The 18,170-nt window shown below is 56.1% G+C and overlaps 1 protein-coding gene across 2 annotated transcripts; it reads right to left on the bottom strand.

Moving 5' to 3' along the window:
* Positions 1–5,310: 5,310 nt before the first annotated feature.
* On the bottom strand, positions 5,311–18,150 carry PDLIM2 (PDZ and LIM domain 2 (mystique)). 2 transcript variants are annotated; one of them, XM_010845480.1, is made up of 10 exons: positions 18,017–18,150; positions 16,824–16,918; positions 16,021–16,172; positions 13,885–13,954; positions 13,663–13,784; positions 13,429–13,507; positions 9,244–9,332; positions 8,863–9,008; positions 6,880–6,997; positions 5,311–5,870 (listed from the first exon to the last, which is right to left on the bottom strand). In XM_010845480.1, the coding sequence occupies exons 2-10, from the start codon at positions 16,914–16,916 to the stop codon at positions 5,693–5,695; spliced, it is 1,047 nt and encodes a 348-aa protein (XP_010843782.1). In that variant the 5' UTR covers positions 16,917–16,918; positions 18,017–18,150; the 3' UTR covers positions 5,311–5,692. The 2 variants fall into 2 exon arrangements, with proteins under 2 accessions (XP_010843782.1, XP_010843781.1); XM_010845479.1 differs by lacking the exon at positions 18,017–18,150 and adding an exon at positions 17,090–18,010.
* Positions 18,151–18,170: the final 20 nt, after the last annotated feature.

Here is an 18,170-nt window from a genome sequence, read left to right as displayed (position 1 = left end):
CTCCCACCCCGCATTGGGGAGGGACGGGGCGGGGAGGGGTGCGCAGGTGTGCGAACGCGACGAGAAGGGCCGCGAGGGCGGGGCCTGGGCCCCCCAGCATAGTCGACGGGGACAGGGGCCGGGGTCAGGGGGCAGGGGTAGGAGGCGGGCCCCTGGCTCCCTTGCCCAGCCGGCCTAGCCGAAGAGCAGGGACCCTGGCGGGGGATGCGGTCTCGCCCGTGGCGTGGGGTCACCCTGCCCACGGTTCCCAAGCCGAGTCTATCTTACTGCGGCTGAAATGAAGCTGGGAGAGGCGGGGGGCGGCGACCGGAAGCGAGCGCGGAAGGAAATGGATCAGCACGTGCAGGCGGTGGAAAGATCGCAGGCCAGGACGTCCACGTCCGCGCGCGCCCAGCTGTGTGCCTTCGGGAAAGTCACTCAGCCACTCTGAAACCTGGCGCAATCAAAGGTGGAAGGGATTCTCGGCACAGAAATCCTTTCCAATAACTGCAGGGCGCCTTGGATCCTGGGCTAGAGTAGAATCCGGCGGGGGCGAGGGTGTGGTTCAGGATCCGGTAAAGTGAAACAGGGGGACCGAAGGGCAGCCCCAAGGTCTGGGAGTGTAAAGGCTCACCAGTCCTCAGCCCCACCCACTTTGAGTCCATGGAACTCCACCACCGCAGGCAGCCGAGAAAGCTGAGACAGCCTGGAGACCAGATGGGGTGGTGGCCTCTAAGGAAACCTCAGTCCCCTGAGGAAGGTCACTGGGGCTGGAAAAATCCCAGCAGGACCCAAATTCCCTGGAGGGAGATAAGGGAGCTGGCGGACGTGCAAGCTTGCACCTGAGCCTCCGGGAGTAGGGAGAGGGGCAGGCTGGAGCTGGAGGCTCTAGTCGCAAGTGGTAATTATCTGGGAGAGAGAAGACAGTCTGCTCACCCTCTGCTTCCTCCTACCTGTCCTCCAACAGCCCCCGCAGGATCGGTCAGGAATCAAAAACTACATGATTCTAACTCTATGACATGGGGAAACAGGCCTGCAGCGAAGCCCTCACCCCCGCCCCTCCCCACAACTCCCCCCGGGAACAATGACTGCCCAAATTTACTCTTGACACCTTGACTTTCAGGCCAGGCCCTTCCCTGCTGTCTGAGTTCTCTGGGTTGCCCGCTGCGGCCCTGTCCTCCTGGAAACCACCCCCATGACTCTTTCCCAGGTACAAAACAGAGAAGCCTGGGCCTGGGGACAGTACAAGTCCAACAGCCCGGTATATCGTGCACCATGCTTCCCAGGGGAGGAGGCGGAGGTTGGGGGGTATGGAGGGAGGGCTGGCTGTCAGGGGGCTTTCCCCCTCCTGAGTCAGAGGATAGGGAGGTAAAGGGAGGGAACCTTTGCCAGATCTTGTCCTGAATTTCGAGAATGTGGGGCCAGATTCCAGGCAGTCTCTGTGGTGACTCTGGGGCAGGAATGTATCTGGAGCAGGAAGCCAGCCCGGCCAGGAATGCAGTGTCTCAGCACAGGGCTCTGTGTGGGCTCAAACCACACACACACACACACACACACACACCAGGCACACACACACCAGGCACACACACACCAGGCACACTCTCCTCCAGGCCACTCCCTCCTCCCCATGTAGATATGCCGGAACCTTCAAGGTGGTTGGGATCCCCCACAGTGGGGGGCCACATGCTGCCTTCCCATCTGCCGTTTACTGCCCTAACTGTGGCAAGCGCCTGTCAGAGCTGGGCCAGGCCTTCCCCCCCCAGAAGGCTGTCTCTCCTTCCCCCCACCTTCTACCAGAGAAGAATCATCTCTCTCTTAGTGATGCTGGAAGGGATAGGAGGGGCACACCCTCGCTGCCCACCTGAGGGATGAGTAGCTACCATGAGTCCCTGAGACACATGGTGGCCCCAGCAGAGGCATCCCTCAGCCTCCATGGGGGAAGTCCCAGCTTCAGGAAGCACATCTCCTGCCAACTAGGCCCTGTGGGAGGAAAGGCAAAGCCAAGAGCCCAGGGCAGCTTCTGGCAGACTAGAGATGGCTGAAAGCTGTGGTGACCTCCACCGTGGCCTGGAAGGCTGCCTTTGGTGGAGGGACAAGAGCAGCCCAGGGAAAGCCAGGAACCCAGGACTCAGGCTCCTGGCTCCTCAGCCCCCTGCCCTTACTGCCAGGAGTTCTTGAACCAGCGACTTATCCTTCCTGTCCTCAGTTTCTTCATTGACACAACTAGGATGACAACAGTACCTATTTCAGAATGGTGAGAACTGACATTAAAGCACCTGAGAATCACCTAGCAGTGTCACTTTGGGAAAGTCATTTTCTCATCTCCAATAGCAGGAGGCTGTATCCGATGCTCTCTCAGGTCACTTGTAACTCGAATCTGTCATCATTTCTGAAGTCATTCCCCAAAACACAGAAGAAAGTAAAGAGGGCACTGAGCTGGACAAATAGCAGCTGCCTGCTTGGGTGGTATCCCATCCCCTCCCCAGCTTGTCTGGGTCAAAGCAGGTGGATGCTCACAGCTGGGCAGAGACCAAAGGCTGCCCCCCACTTTCTCCTCTGGCAACCAGGATTGACTAATAACTCTCTTCCAAAGAAGTCCTCCCCCAGGCTCGGGCTGGCTGGTGGCCGCAAAGAACTCTGATGCTGAAACACTTGGGCCCTGGGGAGGAGAGCTGACTGCCACAATTAGGGGAATGGCAATCCACTCCAGTATTCTTGCCTGGAGAATCCTAGGAGACAGAGGAGTCTGGCAGGCTACAGTCCACAGAGTCGCAAAGAGTCAGACACGACTAAGTGACTAGCACTACACTGCTGCTGCTAAGTCACTTCAGTCGTGTCCGACTCTGTGCAACCTCATAGACGGCAGCCCACCAGGCTCCCCCATCCCTGGGATTCTCCAGGCAAGAACACTGGAGTGGGTTGCCATTTAACACTACACTACTATTAGTTAAAACCTGTCCAGCCTTTGAAAGGCCTTCAACAGCTCACTGGCTGACCCATTTCACATGGGCCTCCATACCCCATTTGTTCTCCGTTCCTTAGAGCTACCATGAGTCTAAGAGAATGGTTTGTTACGCGTGGGGATCTGACCATATTAAGACCCCAATGTTCTCTTTTCCAACCTGTCACTTCCCTGCTGATTTTTTTTTACTGTCCGCAGAGCCTCAAGGTGAAATTCAAACCATATCTTACGGCATTCAAGGCTCCCATCTTCCTTTCCAATCTTGTCTCAGTATCGCCTTCAGCCTCTCCCCTAAGCTGAGCATTCCACTTGCACTAACCCCCTCACTCTGCATGTCTCTCCTCCATCTGTCTGAGTCCTGTTCCTCTGACAATGATGGCCCTGGCTCTGAACTCTCAGATGCTGCTGTGTGTTCCACGTAAGCTCTTCACACTCACTACCATATAGCACTTTTCATCATGTCAACTCTATTGCTGCCACTTGATTATACATCTTTAGGAAACCCATAAAAGTGCTCTTCCGGTATTCCCACTGTGCCAGGACCCAAGAATTTACAGAGGAGTCAATCAGTCCCCTTTTGTGAGCATTCTCCCTGCCAAGGGCTACACCTGACACTAGGTGGCGCCAAGGACCCTGTCCTACTTGGCACCAGATTATTGGGGCCTGACAACTCCTTGAGCCACAGACAGGCTTGATCTTTCCTATAAAAATAAAGGCAGTCATTCAGGCAAAAAGTGGGACAATTATAGCAAGGTATAAATTACATCAAGGTGCCTGAGGAGGCAACACACACAGTCTCTGCCAAGATTCCATTCAAAAAGAACCAGATAGCACCAAAGCACCCCCCAGCTTTTATCTTTTCTCTCCAGACTGACTGGGTGGTAAGGTAGGTGCTGCAGCCCAGCAGCACCCATGCACCTTTCTAAAATGTCCTCTGGGATTAGGACCTGAAGTGATGGGTGAATCAAGCCAAAAATCTGGCAGAGGACCACAGCCCCCTGTCTGACTCAAACATAGCCCCAGGGCAGGCACGCCTAGCACCAGCTTTCCAATCTACCACCTGTGAAGCAGCTGGGGCTCCCAGGGGAGAGGCTGGCAGACAAACCCTGGCTGGGAGGGTGGGGGCACTGCTGGGTTGTCCCTCCCAGGCAAAGCTAACTCACAGCCCTGTCCAAGGTTACCCCTAGGGATGATCTTTCTCAAATGGGTACAGACAGCCTTGGGCAAGTAGACAAAGTTCTTTAGATCAGGGGTCCTTAACCCTCCGGTCTTAGACTGGTACCAGTCCGTGCCCTGTTAGGAACCAGGCTGCATAGCAGGAGGTGAGCAGGAGGCCCAGTGAGCAAAGCATCTGTATTTACAGCCATTCCCCAACACTGCCATTACCACCCGAGCTCCACCTCCTGTCAGCAGCCGAGGCATTGGATTCTCACAGGAGCATGAACCCTAGCCCTAATGTCAGGGCAGAATATCCTGAGATTGCCACAAGACAGAAATCAAGTGCACAGTAAATGAAAAACGCTTGAATCATCCCCAAACCATCCCCCTCTCTGCCCCAATCCGTGGAAAACTTTTCTTCCACAAAATTAATCCATGGTGCCAAAAAGGTTGGGGACCACAGCTTTAGGTGTTGTCTCCTCACTTGCCTCCCCAGCTCCTCTGAGTAAGTCAGCAGGGCTGGCAGCATCCATACGAAGTAGAGCGAGGGGCAGAGCGCCAGCCCAGGCAGGGCTGGCAGAGGAAGATGCTGTCTTACTGAGATGGGCCTGGGCAGAAGCGGTTTCAGGGCCTGCCTCCTGTTTGCTTCCAGCGCTCTGTCACCCTCATCCCTCTCCAGGCTCCCAGTGAGACACTCATTCCTCTACCAGGGATCATCCCAATAAAACAGGCATCTTTACAAAATGGTCCAGGGAGAGCATGACCATCCACTAAAAGGAGCCAGTCTCTTCAGTAGGGAATGTCACATGGCGAAGCAATCTGGTAGGAGTGGGCTTGGAGGGAGGGGGGGAAATAAGAGGGCGAAAAATTGTTACATGTGAATACTCTCCAGGGATGTCCCTAGGGGTGGGGTGATTAAGAATCTGCCTCCCAACACAGGGTACGTGAGTTTGATCCCTGGTCAGGGAACTAAGATCCCACATGGCACAGGGTTTCTAAGCCAGCACACCACAGCTATTGAGCCTGCATGCTGCAGAGCCCGTGCATCATAAGAAAAGCCCTCACAATGCAACTCAAGAAAGCCCACTCATTGCAGTGAAGACCCAGTGCAAAATTAAAAAACATTTTTTTAAAATAAAAAAAAGAGAGACTCTCCACCTAGGATTATGGGAAGCTCATTTCCAGGGGCTGGGGCAGGGAAGGAGAGAAGAGAGGGGCACCTACTTTATTTTATTCACGTACAGTATATATTTTTAGTGCTCATATGTTGAAAACTTTACACAGTGAATACCTGTAGCCTCTGGCCCACCCCTCTCCTTCTGGACACTTATATCTGTGTCCCAACCTGCTTAATCCCCGGTGCACAAAGATGTCCAATGCAGCACCCACTTCGGGCTTTGATGCAGAGCCCATCCATCAAGAGGATGCAACAGTATCCAGCAGAGGCCTGGGGATGTGGACTGCCCTCACCTGCAGCTCAGGCAGGTCCCAGCCTCTGGCTTCACCCCGCTCCCCATCACCTTTCCAGGCCAATGTGCTATTAGCATGGGTTTGGCGTGGAGGTGCCCACAGAGTGGAGGGTGGGCTGAGAGCTCAGGCCTGGGAATTGAGGGTGGGGGGTGCAGAGTAGCGTTGGCGGGCATGCTTCTCGCAGTACAGCTCGTCCCCCACCCAGAAGTGCCCTCGCATCTTCAGGTTCAGCCCGCAGTCAGCACAGGTGTAGCAGCCAGGATGGCGGTACCGCCCCTCCTGGATACGGACGGCCTGGTTCCTGCAGGGACAGGGAGGGGACAGCCATTAACCTGGGGGGCAGGAGGGAGGGACAGGAGTGCCTAGCACGATGCCACCATTCCCATTCTCAGGGAGCCTAGTCCCCAGCCCAGAGCCAGGACCCTGGAAGGTCCCAAAATCTCAAACACCTGACTCCTCAAGCCTACCCTCAGGGAAAACCCAGCCCACACCCACAGGACCCCAATCTTAAAGTCATTCCTCCCCCGCACAAAGGCAGACAAGCACCATCCTGAATCTTCTGGACTGTTAACAGAATAGTGATTCTCCAAGTGAAGTCCCAGGTGCCAAGACCCACAGCATCGTGTCACCAGGGGATGAATTGGAGATGCAAATCCTGGGGCTGGGGACCTCCTGAAGGGGAAATTCTGGGGGTGTTGGCTGAAATCCCTCAGGGGCCCAGCTGCAGCTCTTTGAGAACCAAGGCATAGGATCCCCTTCCTCGGGCATGCACAGCAGGGGTGGGCAGTCTGCTATTCTGCAGATGAAACATAGAGGCCAGGGACTTGCCTAGAGTTATCTGACCATCAACACTGAGCATAGAAGAAATTTACCAGGAAGTTGGGATGGCCAAGGTTCAATTTTCCAGAGAATGTTTTCTCTGAGCTACATTATCACGCCACCCACTAAGAAAAAATGCACCCACCTCTGGAAAAGGCAGCCTAAGAGCGGGAAGAAGGGAGTAAGAGCAAGATTTTCCAGGAGGAGGCGGAGCAGATCTCCAGAGGCATTGAGATGATGATTGGAGAGAAATCAAAAACAGTAGCATTTCTTCCTCCTCCAGGAAGGCAGGGAAAGAAATGGAGCAAGAGGAGAGACTGCAGGAAAAAGCCAGTGCAAGCATCCCAAGAAGGCTGAAACGACCCCTGAGCCCATCACAAGTCCCCTGTGGCAGCGCTCCCCCCTGGGCCTCTGGCTAGTGGATTCACACAGAGCATCTGGGCCCTGCCCTCCCTATCCCAGGCCCTGCGCCCCAGGCCACCAACACTCACGCGATGCTGGTGTTACACTTCTCACATGTGTGGAGCTTGGGTGGGCTGGCCAGAGCCCTGGAGGTGGGCAGGGAGGACTGCGGACTCAGCGAGCTGGGCAGGTAGGCAGGTGTTCCACCTGGACAGGGGGGAGGACAGACAGACACATCAGAGCTTATCCATAGCAGCAGCATCAGGCTGTATATTTTTTTTTTTTCTTTTTTTTGGCCACAAGGCATGTGGGATCTTAGTCTCCAAACCAGGGACCAAACCCGTACCCTCCTGCATTGAAAGGCAGAGTCTTAACCACTGGACCACCAGGTAAATCCCCAGGCTGTATTTTTGATGCTCACTCCACCTCCCCCAGCACTAGCTCCAAAGAGACTCGTTGTCAAAGGCACACTTCCAAGTGGACCTCAACGCAACCTTGGGTATGAGTGGGGGTCATGGAGGAAGGAGATGATCATGCCAGACCCTTGGCTGAGGCTGGTCAAGGGCAGGGAGCAGATTCAAGGCTGAGCTACCCAAGCTAAGGCAGCCTGAGCAGCGTCTCTGCTGAGTGTCTGACACATCAGACCAAGCAGGCGGTTCCTTTCTACTGATCCAGTCATAATGACACTAAGAGACATGGTAATAACAGATAATAACACATACCATACCACCTCTGTGCACTTTTCAAAGGGCTTTCATGTGCATTATGGTGTCTGAGCCTTGGAACAAAGTGAAGATGAAGCACAGATGTTACCTGGCAGGTATGGTCCCTGTCTACAGCTGAGGATGCCAAGATTTCAGGGGTGAAGTCACCATCTGTCTGCATTGCCCTCACCGCCCCCACCCCCACCCCGCCTCTCTCTACCCACTTCCAGGGCATGCTGAGGCCTTGAGGTGGTGATGGATGCGCTTTGCTCCAAAGCTTCTTACCCTGTCTCCTTTCCCTCTGTGAACACCTCCAGGAGCAAAACATCAGACTTGGAACCAGTTACCAGGTTCCCCTCCAGTATTCCTGCCTGGAGAATCCCATGGACAGAGGAACCTGGCGGGCTACAGTCCATGGGGTTGCAGAGTCAAACACGACTGAGTGACTGACATTTTCTCTTTCACCAGGTACCAGTCATTCTGCCGATCAAATACTTCTGACAGTCCCATCATTTGTCCCCTTGATACCACTGCCGAGGCCAGGCCCTCCTCATCTCTCCCCTGGAAGGAGGCAGTGCCCTGCACCCCGCCTCCCCCGGCATCACACATAGATATACACACACACACACAAACATCCACTTCCCAGAATGCTGAGCAGCCAGTCTGCCCAATACACGGAGTTCCTCGGGAGTAGATTAGTAGTAGTAGTAGTAGTAGTAGGTGGTGGTGGTGGTGGTCCCGACCACCTTCGATTGCCACATAGCTCAAGGCTGGTCCACTGGATGAGTCAGTAAACGTCTGATGAATTAACAACTCACCCACTGGTGGGAGACCATACCTCTTTTGCCTACTTCGGCCCCTCATGTATCCTCTGGCACTATTTAACCCAGCCCTCCTGGGTTAGGACACTCCTCAGCCTGGATGCAAGGCTTCACAGCCAGGACTTAACCTCCACAGCCCCCCTCCATGCAGCCAGAGTCCTCTTGATCCCACCCGAAAACCCTCTGGCTCAGACCTCCACATTCCACACAGCTCCCGGCCACCCTCTTAAGGCCGTTTGTGAAAGACTTGATCTTTCTTCAAGGGCCAAGGCAAACCCTTCTTCTTCCATGAAGTCCTCCTTGGAGACCCAGGGCCCACCACCTACCTTTATGGTTCCCTTGGCACGTCCTTGAACCTAGCCAGCACCTTTGGGTGCAACCCAGTAACCCCTACCAGACCAGAGGCTCCTGAAGTTCAGGGAAGGTGGCTTCTATAAGTCAGAGCCTTAAAAAATACTGATTTAAATGCTAATTTATTAACACATCTGGTCAGCAGTTCAGAGTGTCCTGGGGGAATGTCCTCCTGCCCGAGCCCCCAGGGGCTCACCTCTCTCCTCAGCTTCTAGGGCTTCCTGCAGGAGCCGGAAGGAGCTGGACTGCCGGGGGGCCATTCGTGCCTCGCGGTTTTCTTGCAGCATTTTGAAGACTTCTGAGTCCTCTCTCAGGAGGTGGCTTTCGCCTTCTGAGGCCGCACTGCAGGGATGGAGGGAGCCAGCCAGGAGTGAGGGACCCATGCCCGGGGGTTAGGAGGAGCAGGAGGGCAGAGAAAGAGTGTCCCAGGGCAGGATAAAGGATTCTGGGGGTCAAAGGGAAGCCAACTGGGCTTACAGAGCTGGGACCCCCCCACCCTTCTCCGGGAAACCTGACAGTCTCCTATTGCTCCCAGACCCTCCAAGATCCCATCCCTCCCTCCAGACCCCAGTGGTACCTGAGCCTGGAGCTGGAGGAACGGGCACCCGGGGAGGGCGGTGGCGGCAGTACCAGCACCGCTGAGTCGCCAGCAGGGCTGAGGCTGGCCTGTGGGAAGGAGAGGCACCAGGGGAGGAGTCAGCAGTGGGGCCCTGGGCCAGCACACCCATCTGAGCGGCCAGGCTCAGCTGTTCCTCAGGCCAACACCAGGGGGCCCCCGGCCCTCGCTGACCAGCAGGCTCCCCCTGCTGCACCAGCAACAGCCAGTAGCTGCTCCTACTGGGTCCGAGAAGGGAGGGAGGCCAGCACCCAGCTCTGGAAGGGTGAGCTGCTGCCCAAAGGGGAACAGGCACAGGACAGAATGAAGACGAGCATGTGGGGCCACCATGCCGGCTCCTCTGCCATCTCACGGATTGTGTTTGCAAAGACGTTGCTCACTGGTGCGGGGGGAGGCAGACAAGCAGAGAGAAAGTAAGCTGACCCTTTTGCAATGAGGAAAAGGAAACATAAAGGGCCAAGACCCTTCTTGGTGTCAGAGTTGGGGCCACACAAAAGTCCCGTCTCCCCCACATGCTGGGGGAGATCTCTCCTCTGATAACACTAGGGTCTGGGCTCACCAGCCTCTCCCGACTGCCCTGGGAAGTCTGGTCCTGCCCCATGGAGCCTTGAGGAGCCAGGCCTGTTTGGGGCTCACAGCAGAGTCCACTGCTCAGTGTGTGCTTGCCCTCTGGGCCTCTCACACCTGTTCTCTACCTGGAAATCTTGCCTGCAGTCTCCCTGTTGCTCTGCTTTCTGGCCTGCATCTTGCACTCTCTCTGTAGCCATCCCCAAAGGAGAGGAGAGCCTCAGAGACAACTAGGCTCGCCAAGACCAGGCTGAGGGCACAGTTTCCCGGAAAGCCAAACACTTTCGACTTTAAAATTCAAAGTCAGGGATCGGACTTTCCTGGTGTTCCAGTGTCTAAGACTCCAAGCTTCCAAAACAAGGGGCCCAGGTTTGATCCCTGGTCAGGGAACTAGATCCCACAGGCCACAACTAAGAGCTTGCATGCTGCAACAAAGACAGAAGTTCCTGCATGCCGCAACTATGACCCAGCGCGGCCAAATCAAATGCTTTGTTTTTAAAAAGTTGGGGCTGAAGTATACTGTCAAGTGGAAAAACTTCATGACTTCTTAAGCTGAAAACAAACTTCAAAGTCTTAAAAAAAAAAAAAGCCCTAAACTCTCAATGCGCCAGACCCCCTGCACCAGCCTGCATTCTTCTGTTCCTCGGCTTCTACAGTAAGGAGATTAAAGGTCAGAAAGGAAACTGGCTGGTCCAAGTCCCTCAGGGAGTGGGAGGCTGGGCTAGGACTCCTCGCTGGGCTCCTGGGTGCCCGGCTGGTGCCATGCAGTCAATTGACAGATGGTGAGGCTGTTCCCTTAGGAAGGACAGCCAGCACCAGGTACTCAAGAACAATGTTCATCTTGCTGTCCCAGACAGGCCAGCATGTGCCCTGCATGGGGGCACTGGCCAGCAGGGAGGGAGAGCTGAAATCCACCCTGGCTCCCTTCGTAGGCCATGTCCTCATGCTAGCCAGTGAAACAAGGGCTGTTTTTACTTCATATCTGGTCACCCAAGAGTGTGCCTGTTGAGAAGGGGGCAACTTCTGGTTTCCGAAGGGCACCATAAGGACTGGTAATGTCCTACTTCCTGAGCCCAGTGATGCCTTAGCCAACTCGGGAGCCAGAGGCAAGGCCATGACCACTGCAGCCTGGGGCAGTGGCACCTCATCTGTAGTCACCTCTGCCCCCTTCTACCTGCAAGACCACCTCATCCCCAAGGTGGTGGTGGTTTAGTCACTAAGTCGTGCCCAACTCTTCTGACCCCATGGGCTGTAGCCCACCAGGCTCCTCTGTCCATGGGATTTCCCAAGCAAGAATACTGGAGTGGGTTGCCATTTCCTTCTCCAGGGGATCTTTCTGACCCAGGGATTGAACCCACGTCTCCTGTGTCTCCTACATGGCAGGCGAGTACTTTTACAGGTGAGCCACCTGGCAAGCCTGTAAAGAGAGAAGCCCAACGCCCTGACTTGGAGCAGCTTCACCTTTCCCCTCCCTTCCCTACCTCCCTCCTCCCCTCGAGGCACCCATAGGTGACACTTCCCTTTACCAAACCACCTTTCATCTCCAAAGCTGTTTATCTGCTCATCAAGAGCTGTCACTAGCCAATACTTCTCAAAATGTATTGCGGGGGATGTTAATAACTGAGTGCTTGGGGGAGTGGACAATGGGGAACCCCAGGAGAAATTCTGCAGTTAAACAAGTTTAGGAAATTAATAAAATTAAGCATCTTTCTCACAGGACTTTTCAGAGCCTTTAAGGTGCTCAAGTGCATGAGTGGTTCCCAAGAGGGAGCTATGTGTCTGGTGACTCCACCCCATCTGACCACAGCCTCATTGTTGTAGACCAGAAGGCAAGTTTCACAGGGTTAGGAATTTCTGCTTTTCCACCAATGTATCCCTAGAGCCTAGAAGGGTGCCTGACCGAATCAGCTGCTCCACAAATATTTGTCGAAAGAATGACAAGAGGCCTCAGGATCAAAGAAGGGAATTCAGAGCCTCAGGTCCAACTCTGAGGCCCAGAGAGTGGAGGAAGGGGGCCTTGTCCAAAGTGACACGGTAGAGGTAAGACTAACCCAGGTCTCCCTGCCACCCCACCCAGAGCTCCTCTTCACACCACATGGGTGGTCCTCAAAGCTGTGTGTACAGCAGATCCCTGAGGGCTCCTGAGAACTCAGATGGGTGGCCCCACCCCACCCAGGCCCTCACCCGTGTCTGATCCAGTAAGTTTAGACTGGAGCTTGAGAATCTGCATTTCTAACAAGTTCCAAGGTGCTGCTGCTGCCACTTTGAAAGCCACTCCCCATCTCATCTGCCTTTCCCCTTTGCCCTGGTTGCAGACACCGGGAGGAAGGAGGCCAGGATGGACCAAGCTCATCCCTAGCTGGTCTCAGCCCGTATCTCTGTGGAGAAGGCCCCCAGGCCCAGACACGCCAGGTCTTGCTCCAACTGCTGTGTTCCCATCTCCCCGGCTCATCATCTCTAATCCGAAATCTACCTCTGACATCCAGCAAAATTCCTGACAAAGCCTTCTCAGGCCACCCCAGCCCACACTCAGCTGTCCCCTCCCAGAACGCCTCTTGCTTTTATAATTAAGACCATACCGTTCAGTGCTTAATTGTTCCAAAGTTGTTTTGCATGTCTCTCTTATCTCTACAATTATGTTTGAAATTCCTTAAAGATGGTGTCTCATTGAATATATACATCTCTATGCCCACGTTGCATGGAGGGCCACTGGGCAGGCCCTGCAGCGGGTCACCAGGGAGCCCCTACTACGAAGCCTCCAAAAGACCCTGCTCTGTCCTTCTCCAGAGCCCCCAGTTTCTAGCACCCTCCCCCAGCCATCTCCAAAGGCTCTGCTTTCTGGAATGCAGAATCAACTTGAGGTAGGATTCCAGCAGCTGGGCCTCATCCCCTTCACCCCAAAGGCTGGACCTGCCCCCACAAACTCTGCCCCCAGCAGCTGTGGCCAGGACTCTTGGCCGCCTCACTCCTCACCTCCCCAACCCTGCCCCTGGAGAGGAGAAATACCACCAAGGGGTGGGGGTTGGGCTGTCACTCGTAGACAGTGGGACCTGGGGGGTCCTGTCTGTCAGACAGTGGGACCAGGAGTAAAGGGCTGGGGAGGGGGGAAAAAACAGACAATAAGCCAAATGCAACTGGAGTTGGAATCACAGTCCGGCTGGTGGTTCTCTGGTGGTTCTTGGGGGCTGAGTCAGAGGAGGAAGAGGGGGGATGGGTGATGGGAGTTGGGGGCGGGCATGGGGCTTGGAATGGGGAGGAATGTGTTCAAGAGATGCAGCCAGAGCCAAAGGGAATCATCCCAACAACAGCAGCAAAACTATTTCGGTCCCAGCCCAAGAGAAACACTGGAGAAGGGAGGAAGCCATCAGCAAGGAGGAGGTGGCAGCGAGTAGGAATGTAAGATGTAGAAGGCCACCTGGGTCTAGCCAGCACAAGGACTGTCTCCCTCACCAGAGCGCTGGCCTCCTGGCTCCGGAAAGGAGCCCACCACTGCTAGGAAACCGCAGTGCTGACTGCCCAGGTGGGGCCAGCCACCTGCGGCCCTACAGGCACCACTACCAACCAACCAGGTATCCTCACCTGTCGGCTTCCACGGCGGCCCCCATAGTACAAGTGGTCAGCAGAAGCAGGTTCCAGGGAGTACGCCAGGCTCTGGAAACTGAAATGGGGAAATGGACAGAGGGTGCCTGGGTCCTCTCCACCAGGCTGCCCTAAGGAAACAGAGGTGACCCCCAGAGCCCCCTAACCTCAGCTTCGGAGACTCTGAGAGGCTAGCCTGCACCTCTGGATGCGGTGCCCACCCGCTGCGCTCACCTGTGGCTGGTCACCACCTCTCCAGTGGGAGCCTGGGGGCTGGTCGGGGGCAGGGTGAAGAAGGGGCTGCATGGTCGGGGGCTGAGGGAGGCCTGGCTGTCAGTGTGTGTCCTCCTGGAGCTCTGTGGAGAGAGGGGCCTGGAAGAGCAGGGCCGAGAGGAGCAAGGGAGGGGCCCCCATCACTTCAGGGTATGGGGCTCCCAGCAGGAGGCATCGTCCTACCTGGAAGCGAGTGGCCAGCACTTCCGGGGAGCTTTCCCCATTGGCCTGCCCGGGAGAGGCAGCCTGGGGCCTGAAGAGAAGACAGAGGGAGGTGAATGTCACCGGGGTCCTGGCACCTCCACTAAGCTGGTAGGCCCTGTAGATTCCAGCTGTCCCCACACTGGGTTCTCAAGATTAGGAAAATGTACATAACATTCAGACATCAGGTAGCTAAATCTCAACTTTACCAAATTCACAAGTAACTATCATCAACGGCCACCATCATTTCTTACAACAAAGGACAATTCAGCACTACAAAGTAGAAAGGACATCGTTTCAGCAAGAAGTTCAATACATTCAGATTTTTTTAAAAACTCCAAACAATATCACCCCTCCCTCTGCCTTGCCTTTGTTTTTCCTTTTCTTTATTTTTTTTTGGTGGTGGTGGGGGAACATTTCACCCAAACTGTATCACTGGTCAGCATCAGTTTGTGGATCAGTTTGGTAGGGGACAGCTGACTATATATAAATAATCCTTTATCCTTCACCCCTGGAGAAACTCAAGACCAGAGAGAGAGAGTTGCCAAAATTCTTAAAGGCCTACAATGGCTGGGCCCACTGCCCCCTTTTCTCCAGGGGCCTGTCCCCTGCCAGCTCAGCCTTTGAAAGAATCACTTCTCTGCCCCTTCTGCAGGCTTCCCCCAATAAAACAGAGGGTGGAGCCAGCCCCACTTCCTGCCAGGCAGGGAGCTGAAGGACCTAAAGAACAAGGCAGCTAATCACCAAGGCACCCCCAACCCCCAGCCTCAGCTCCCCAGGGACTCCCCTCTGGTGGAATCTGACTGGAGCCTTGAACAGGAGGTGACTAGAGGGCTGGGAGCTGCTGAGGGTGAGGAATGGGCCCACCATGTCCCACTACACCAATCTTGGAGGTCTGACCACTTCCAGCAAGGTCAATAGGAACCTCAGTCCCCACACTCCATGCCAGCCACAGCCTCGGCTCTTTCCCAGGAGAGAGTTTAGGGCCTGAGTGAGGGGAGCTTGGGCTCTGGCCCCGCCCAGAGCACCACTTCCTGCCTGGGGCTTCTGAGTGCCTGAGAGGTCTCCTGGGGCTGGGGTGTTGGGAGAGGTTAGGAGGGGTTTGAGCAAAAGAGAGAAGAAGCAGGGAGTCTGGACCTGCCCCCATGTGGAACTGGAGGAAGCCTGGGGGTACCACCTCTCTGATGGGGCTGGTCCCATCCAAGAAGCATAGGAGAGGAAGTGATGGTGTCAGCAGCTCCTCACCCCTCCCCCACCCCACTCTGCAGCTTCTTGTGGATTTTGGTCCCCTCCCAGATGCCATGACCCATTCTCTACCCTCCTCCTCCAGGCCGCACTCCTGTAAACACTCAGGAGCCAGAAGTGGCACGACGTAGGCACTGAAGAGACTGGGGTCATGAGAGGTCCCGGGAACCAGCATCCACAGCACTGGAGGGGCGGCAGAGGCGAGGAGAGGGCATGGAGCCCCAGCTCAGAGGGAAGCTGGTGGTGGAGGCATTGGCAGAGGTATAGGAGGTACCTGACTCAGGCTCAAGACCCGCCCAGAGGGCTCTCCTGGCAGGGGGATCTCCCAGCATTCCTGCCCTCTGACTCACTGGGATGCTCCACCCCAGGAAGCCACCTGTCCACCCTCCAACTCAGCCCAGGGTTCCAGGCTGGGAATCTGCCTTCCCCAACAGGGTCCAGAGAGGAAATGGGGAGCCACAGGGGGTTCTATGGGGAGGGAGACCCCAAACTCCTCACCATCCCAAGATCAGAACAGAGGCTGTTGGAGGCAGGGACCCTGGGGACCCAGCCTCAGGCACACCTTCCTCCTCTTCAACCCACTTCATGCCCACGCCCTGTACCCCACACACTGGGAACCAGTCAAACCCGGGCATCCAGGTGGCTGATGCCAGCCTGCCCGACCCTGACTGTTCACCCGACTCTGGTTGGGCACCCGGTTGGCCTCAGCTGTCCTGCTGCAGCCCCAGAGCCCCAAACCTTCCCAGGGATGAACCATAGTGGCCCAGGGAGGCCAGACTGGAGCCGAGGGTAGGGGATAAGGGCAGTCATTGTGCAGCAGGCTGGCAGAAGGCAGAGCAATACTGGCAGGCCTAGTGGAAGTGGAGGGCCTACCGGTCCAGCTGCAGCCTCAGGGGTGAGGGGCTCTGGCGAATCTTGCTCTGGGCCTCGGCGTGAAGCATGTCCTTTGCACTCTCACCGTTGATGGACACAATAATGTCACCAGGCCGGAGGTCAGCAGCCTCGGCCTTGCCCCGCTCAGTTACCTGGAGGGGATGAGGATCAAGTCGTCTCAGGTGACACTCAGGTGGGAATGAGGAGAGGAAATGTCCTTGTCCAGCCCAAGAAACACAGAAGCTGACCTGCACCAGGCTGGCCTGCATATCTCCCTTTAACATCACTCTCCCTGCCCACCAGTGTCCACCCAGTTAATTAGCTTATCCCCTCCTGGAGGGGTCCAGAAGCTGGAGTGGCAGCCCCCCCACTTCTGACTCCAGCACTGGGATTTTAACAGGGCCTCTCAAAGAATATGCAATGGCAGAATTTCAGGAACTGTGCTTGAAAAGAGCCCTGCTTGTGCAAACCAAATCATGCAGGTGCTGCCTGCCCTTGGAGAATCACCAAGAGCTCAGGGGGCCTCTCCTACTAACCACCAAAGTGGCTGCCAGTAGGTATGGGGTCGGTGACCAAGGAGAAAGAGCAGGCCCTGCACTTGGCCCAGCTCCCTTTCACTCCCTAGAAGTGGCCACCATATCCTCATGGCAACCTGGCCCCAGCTCTACCCCGGCCAACAATCTCAGAAGCAGGCCTTGACTCCAGAACAAAAAAAAAAAGAGAAAGGTGTCTGTGGGGACTGGACAGACAGGGAAGAACCTGACTCTGGGGGCACCTCCCCATCTCCTGGAACTAGCACTTACCTTGGTCACCATGATAGGCGTGTGGAAGTCCCTGCCCCCAGAGATTCGGAAGCCCCAGGGCGCTGGCCCCACCACATCCACCGTCAGTGCCATACCTGAGGCAGAAAGGATGGAGAGATGGAGCCAGCCCCTCAGCTCCCCAGGGGGATGCTGTGAAGTGGAGGTGAGGTGTGTGTGACAGGTCCCGGAGCAGCCAGTTAGGGGCTGAGGTGGGGGTGTAGAGTCCTGACTTCCCAGGGTGGAGGTTGGTAGAGGAAGTGACTAACCTCTCCCGCAGGCCTCAGTTCCACTTCCCCCACCCTGGGAAGTCAGGACTCTAAGTTTCCCCCTTAGCGTCTGTCTTCAGCAGAGCAGCTCCCTGGAGGCCAGCTGTCGGGGTGCTAGACACTGGGGCTTGCTGAGAGCAGGCAAGCAGGCAGGGCTGGCAGGTGGTGGATGTCAGCACTTCCTCTCCCCTCCTCCACTATCAACGCTAAGTGCCCCTAGTGCTGGCTTCCGGTCCCCAAACCCGACTGCACAAGGTACTTCCTCCCTGCTCTGGGGGAGGACAACACTCGGGGAACAGAAAGGGGCTGCACCACAGCAGGCTTTCAAGTAGCTGGCTGGGGGCCTCCCAGCTGCCTACTGTGCCCCTGGGAACATGGTTCAAGTGGCAAGACAAGGCTTCCACCTTCCCCAATGGCCTGTTGCCCTCCCAGCCGCTCTTGCAAGAAGGACAGGCTCATCTGCCAAGCTGGGCACACCCACCCCTGGGCGCTGACCAGCAGGGCGAGCTGACAGATGCTGCCGCCGAGCTGGGGCCACAGCACTCCCATCCAGGGCCCCTCCACTGGGTAAGGGAGTGTCCCTGTAGACCAGGCCCTTGTAGGATTTCCTGACCCTCTCGTTCTGGAGTCAGGAGCCAACCCAGGCAGGAAGCTGTAATGCCAAGCTGGGCCACCACCCTACCAAGCACCCACCCTGGGGCTGCCCTTGGGGAGGCCCATGGACTACAAATGCTGCCCAAATCTATCAAGCACACTGGGACCACTTCCTGCATTTAGGAGACTGGGGAGAGGGTGCCCGGGCAAGTGAGGCTGTCTGCCCACTTCTCGACCCTTTGGCTTCCCCTTTTGCCCGGGCCCAACCTCTCTGTCCCTCCCACAGGCCCCAAGTCGGCTGTGGCGGCTAGCAAATGCCTTGGATTCCCAGACCTTTGAGCTGGTCAGTGGACTCTGCGCCGGGGCAGCTAAGAAGTGCCCAGCCCGTCGGCCCGGCTCGCCCAGTTCAGGCTCCTTCTAAGTTCTGAGACCAAAGTACCGGTGCGCCTGGGGGCTGGAGTAGGAGCGCCCGGGAGGAGAAAGCCCA

Source organism: Bison bison, unplaced genomic scaffold, assembly GCF_000754665.1.
Source record: "Bison bison bison isolate TAMUID 2011002044 unplaced genomic scaffold, Bison_UMD1.0 scf7180017864217, whole genome shotgun sequence".
NCBI lineage: Eukaryota > Metazoa > Chordata > Mammalia > Artiodactyla > Bovidae > Bison > Bison bison.
The sequence above is the reverse complement of the archived record's forward strand: the minus strand, read 5'-3'. Positions and strand labels throughout refer to the sequence as shown.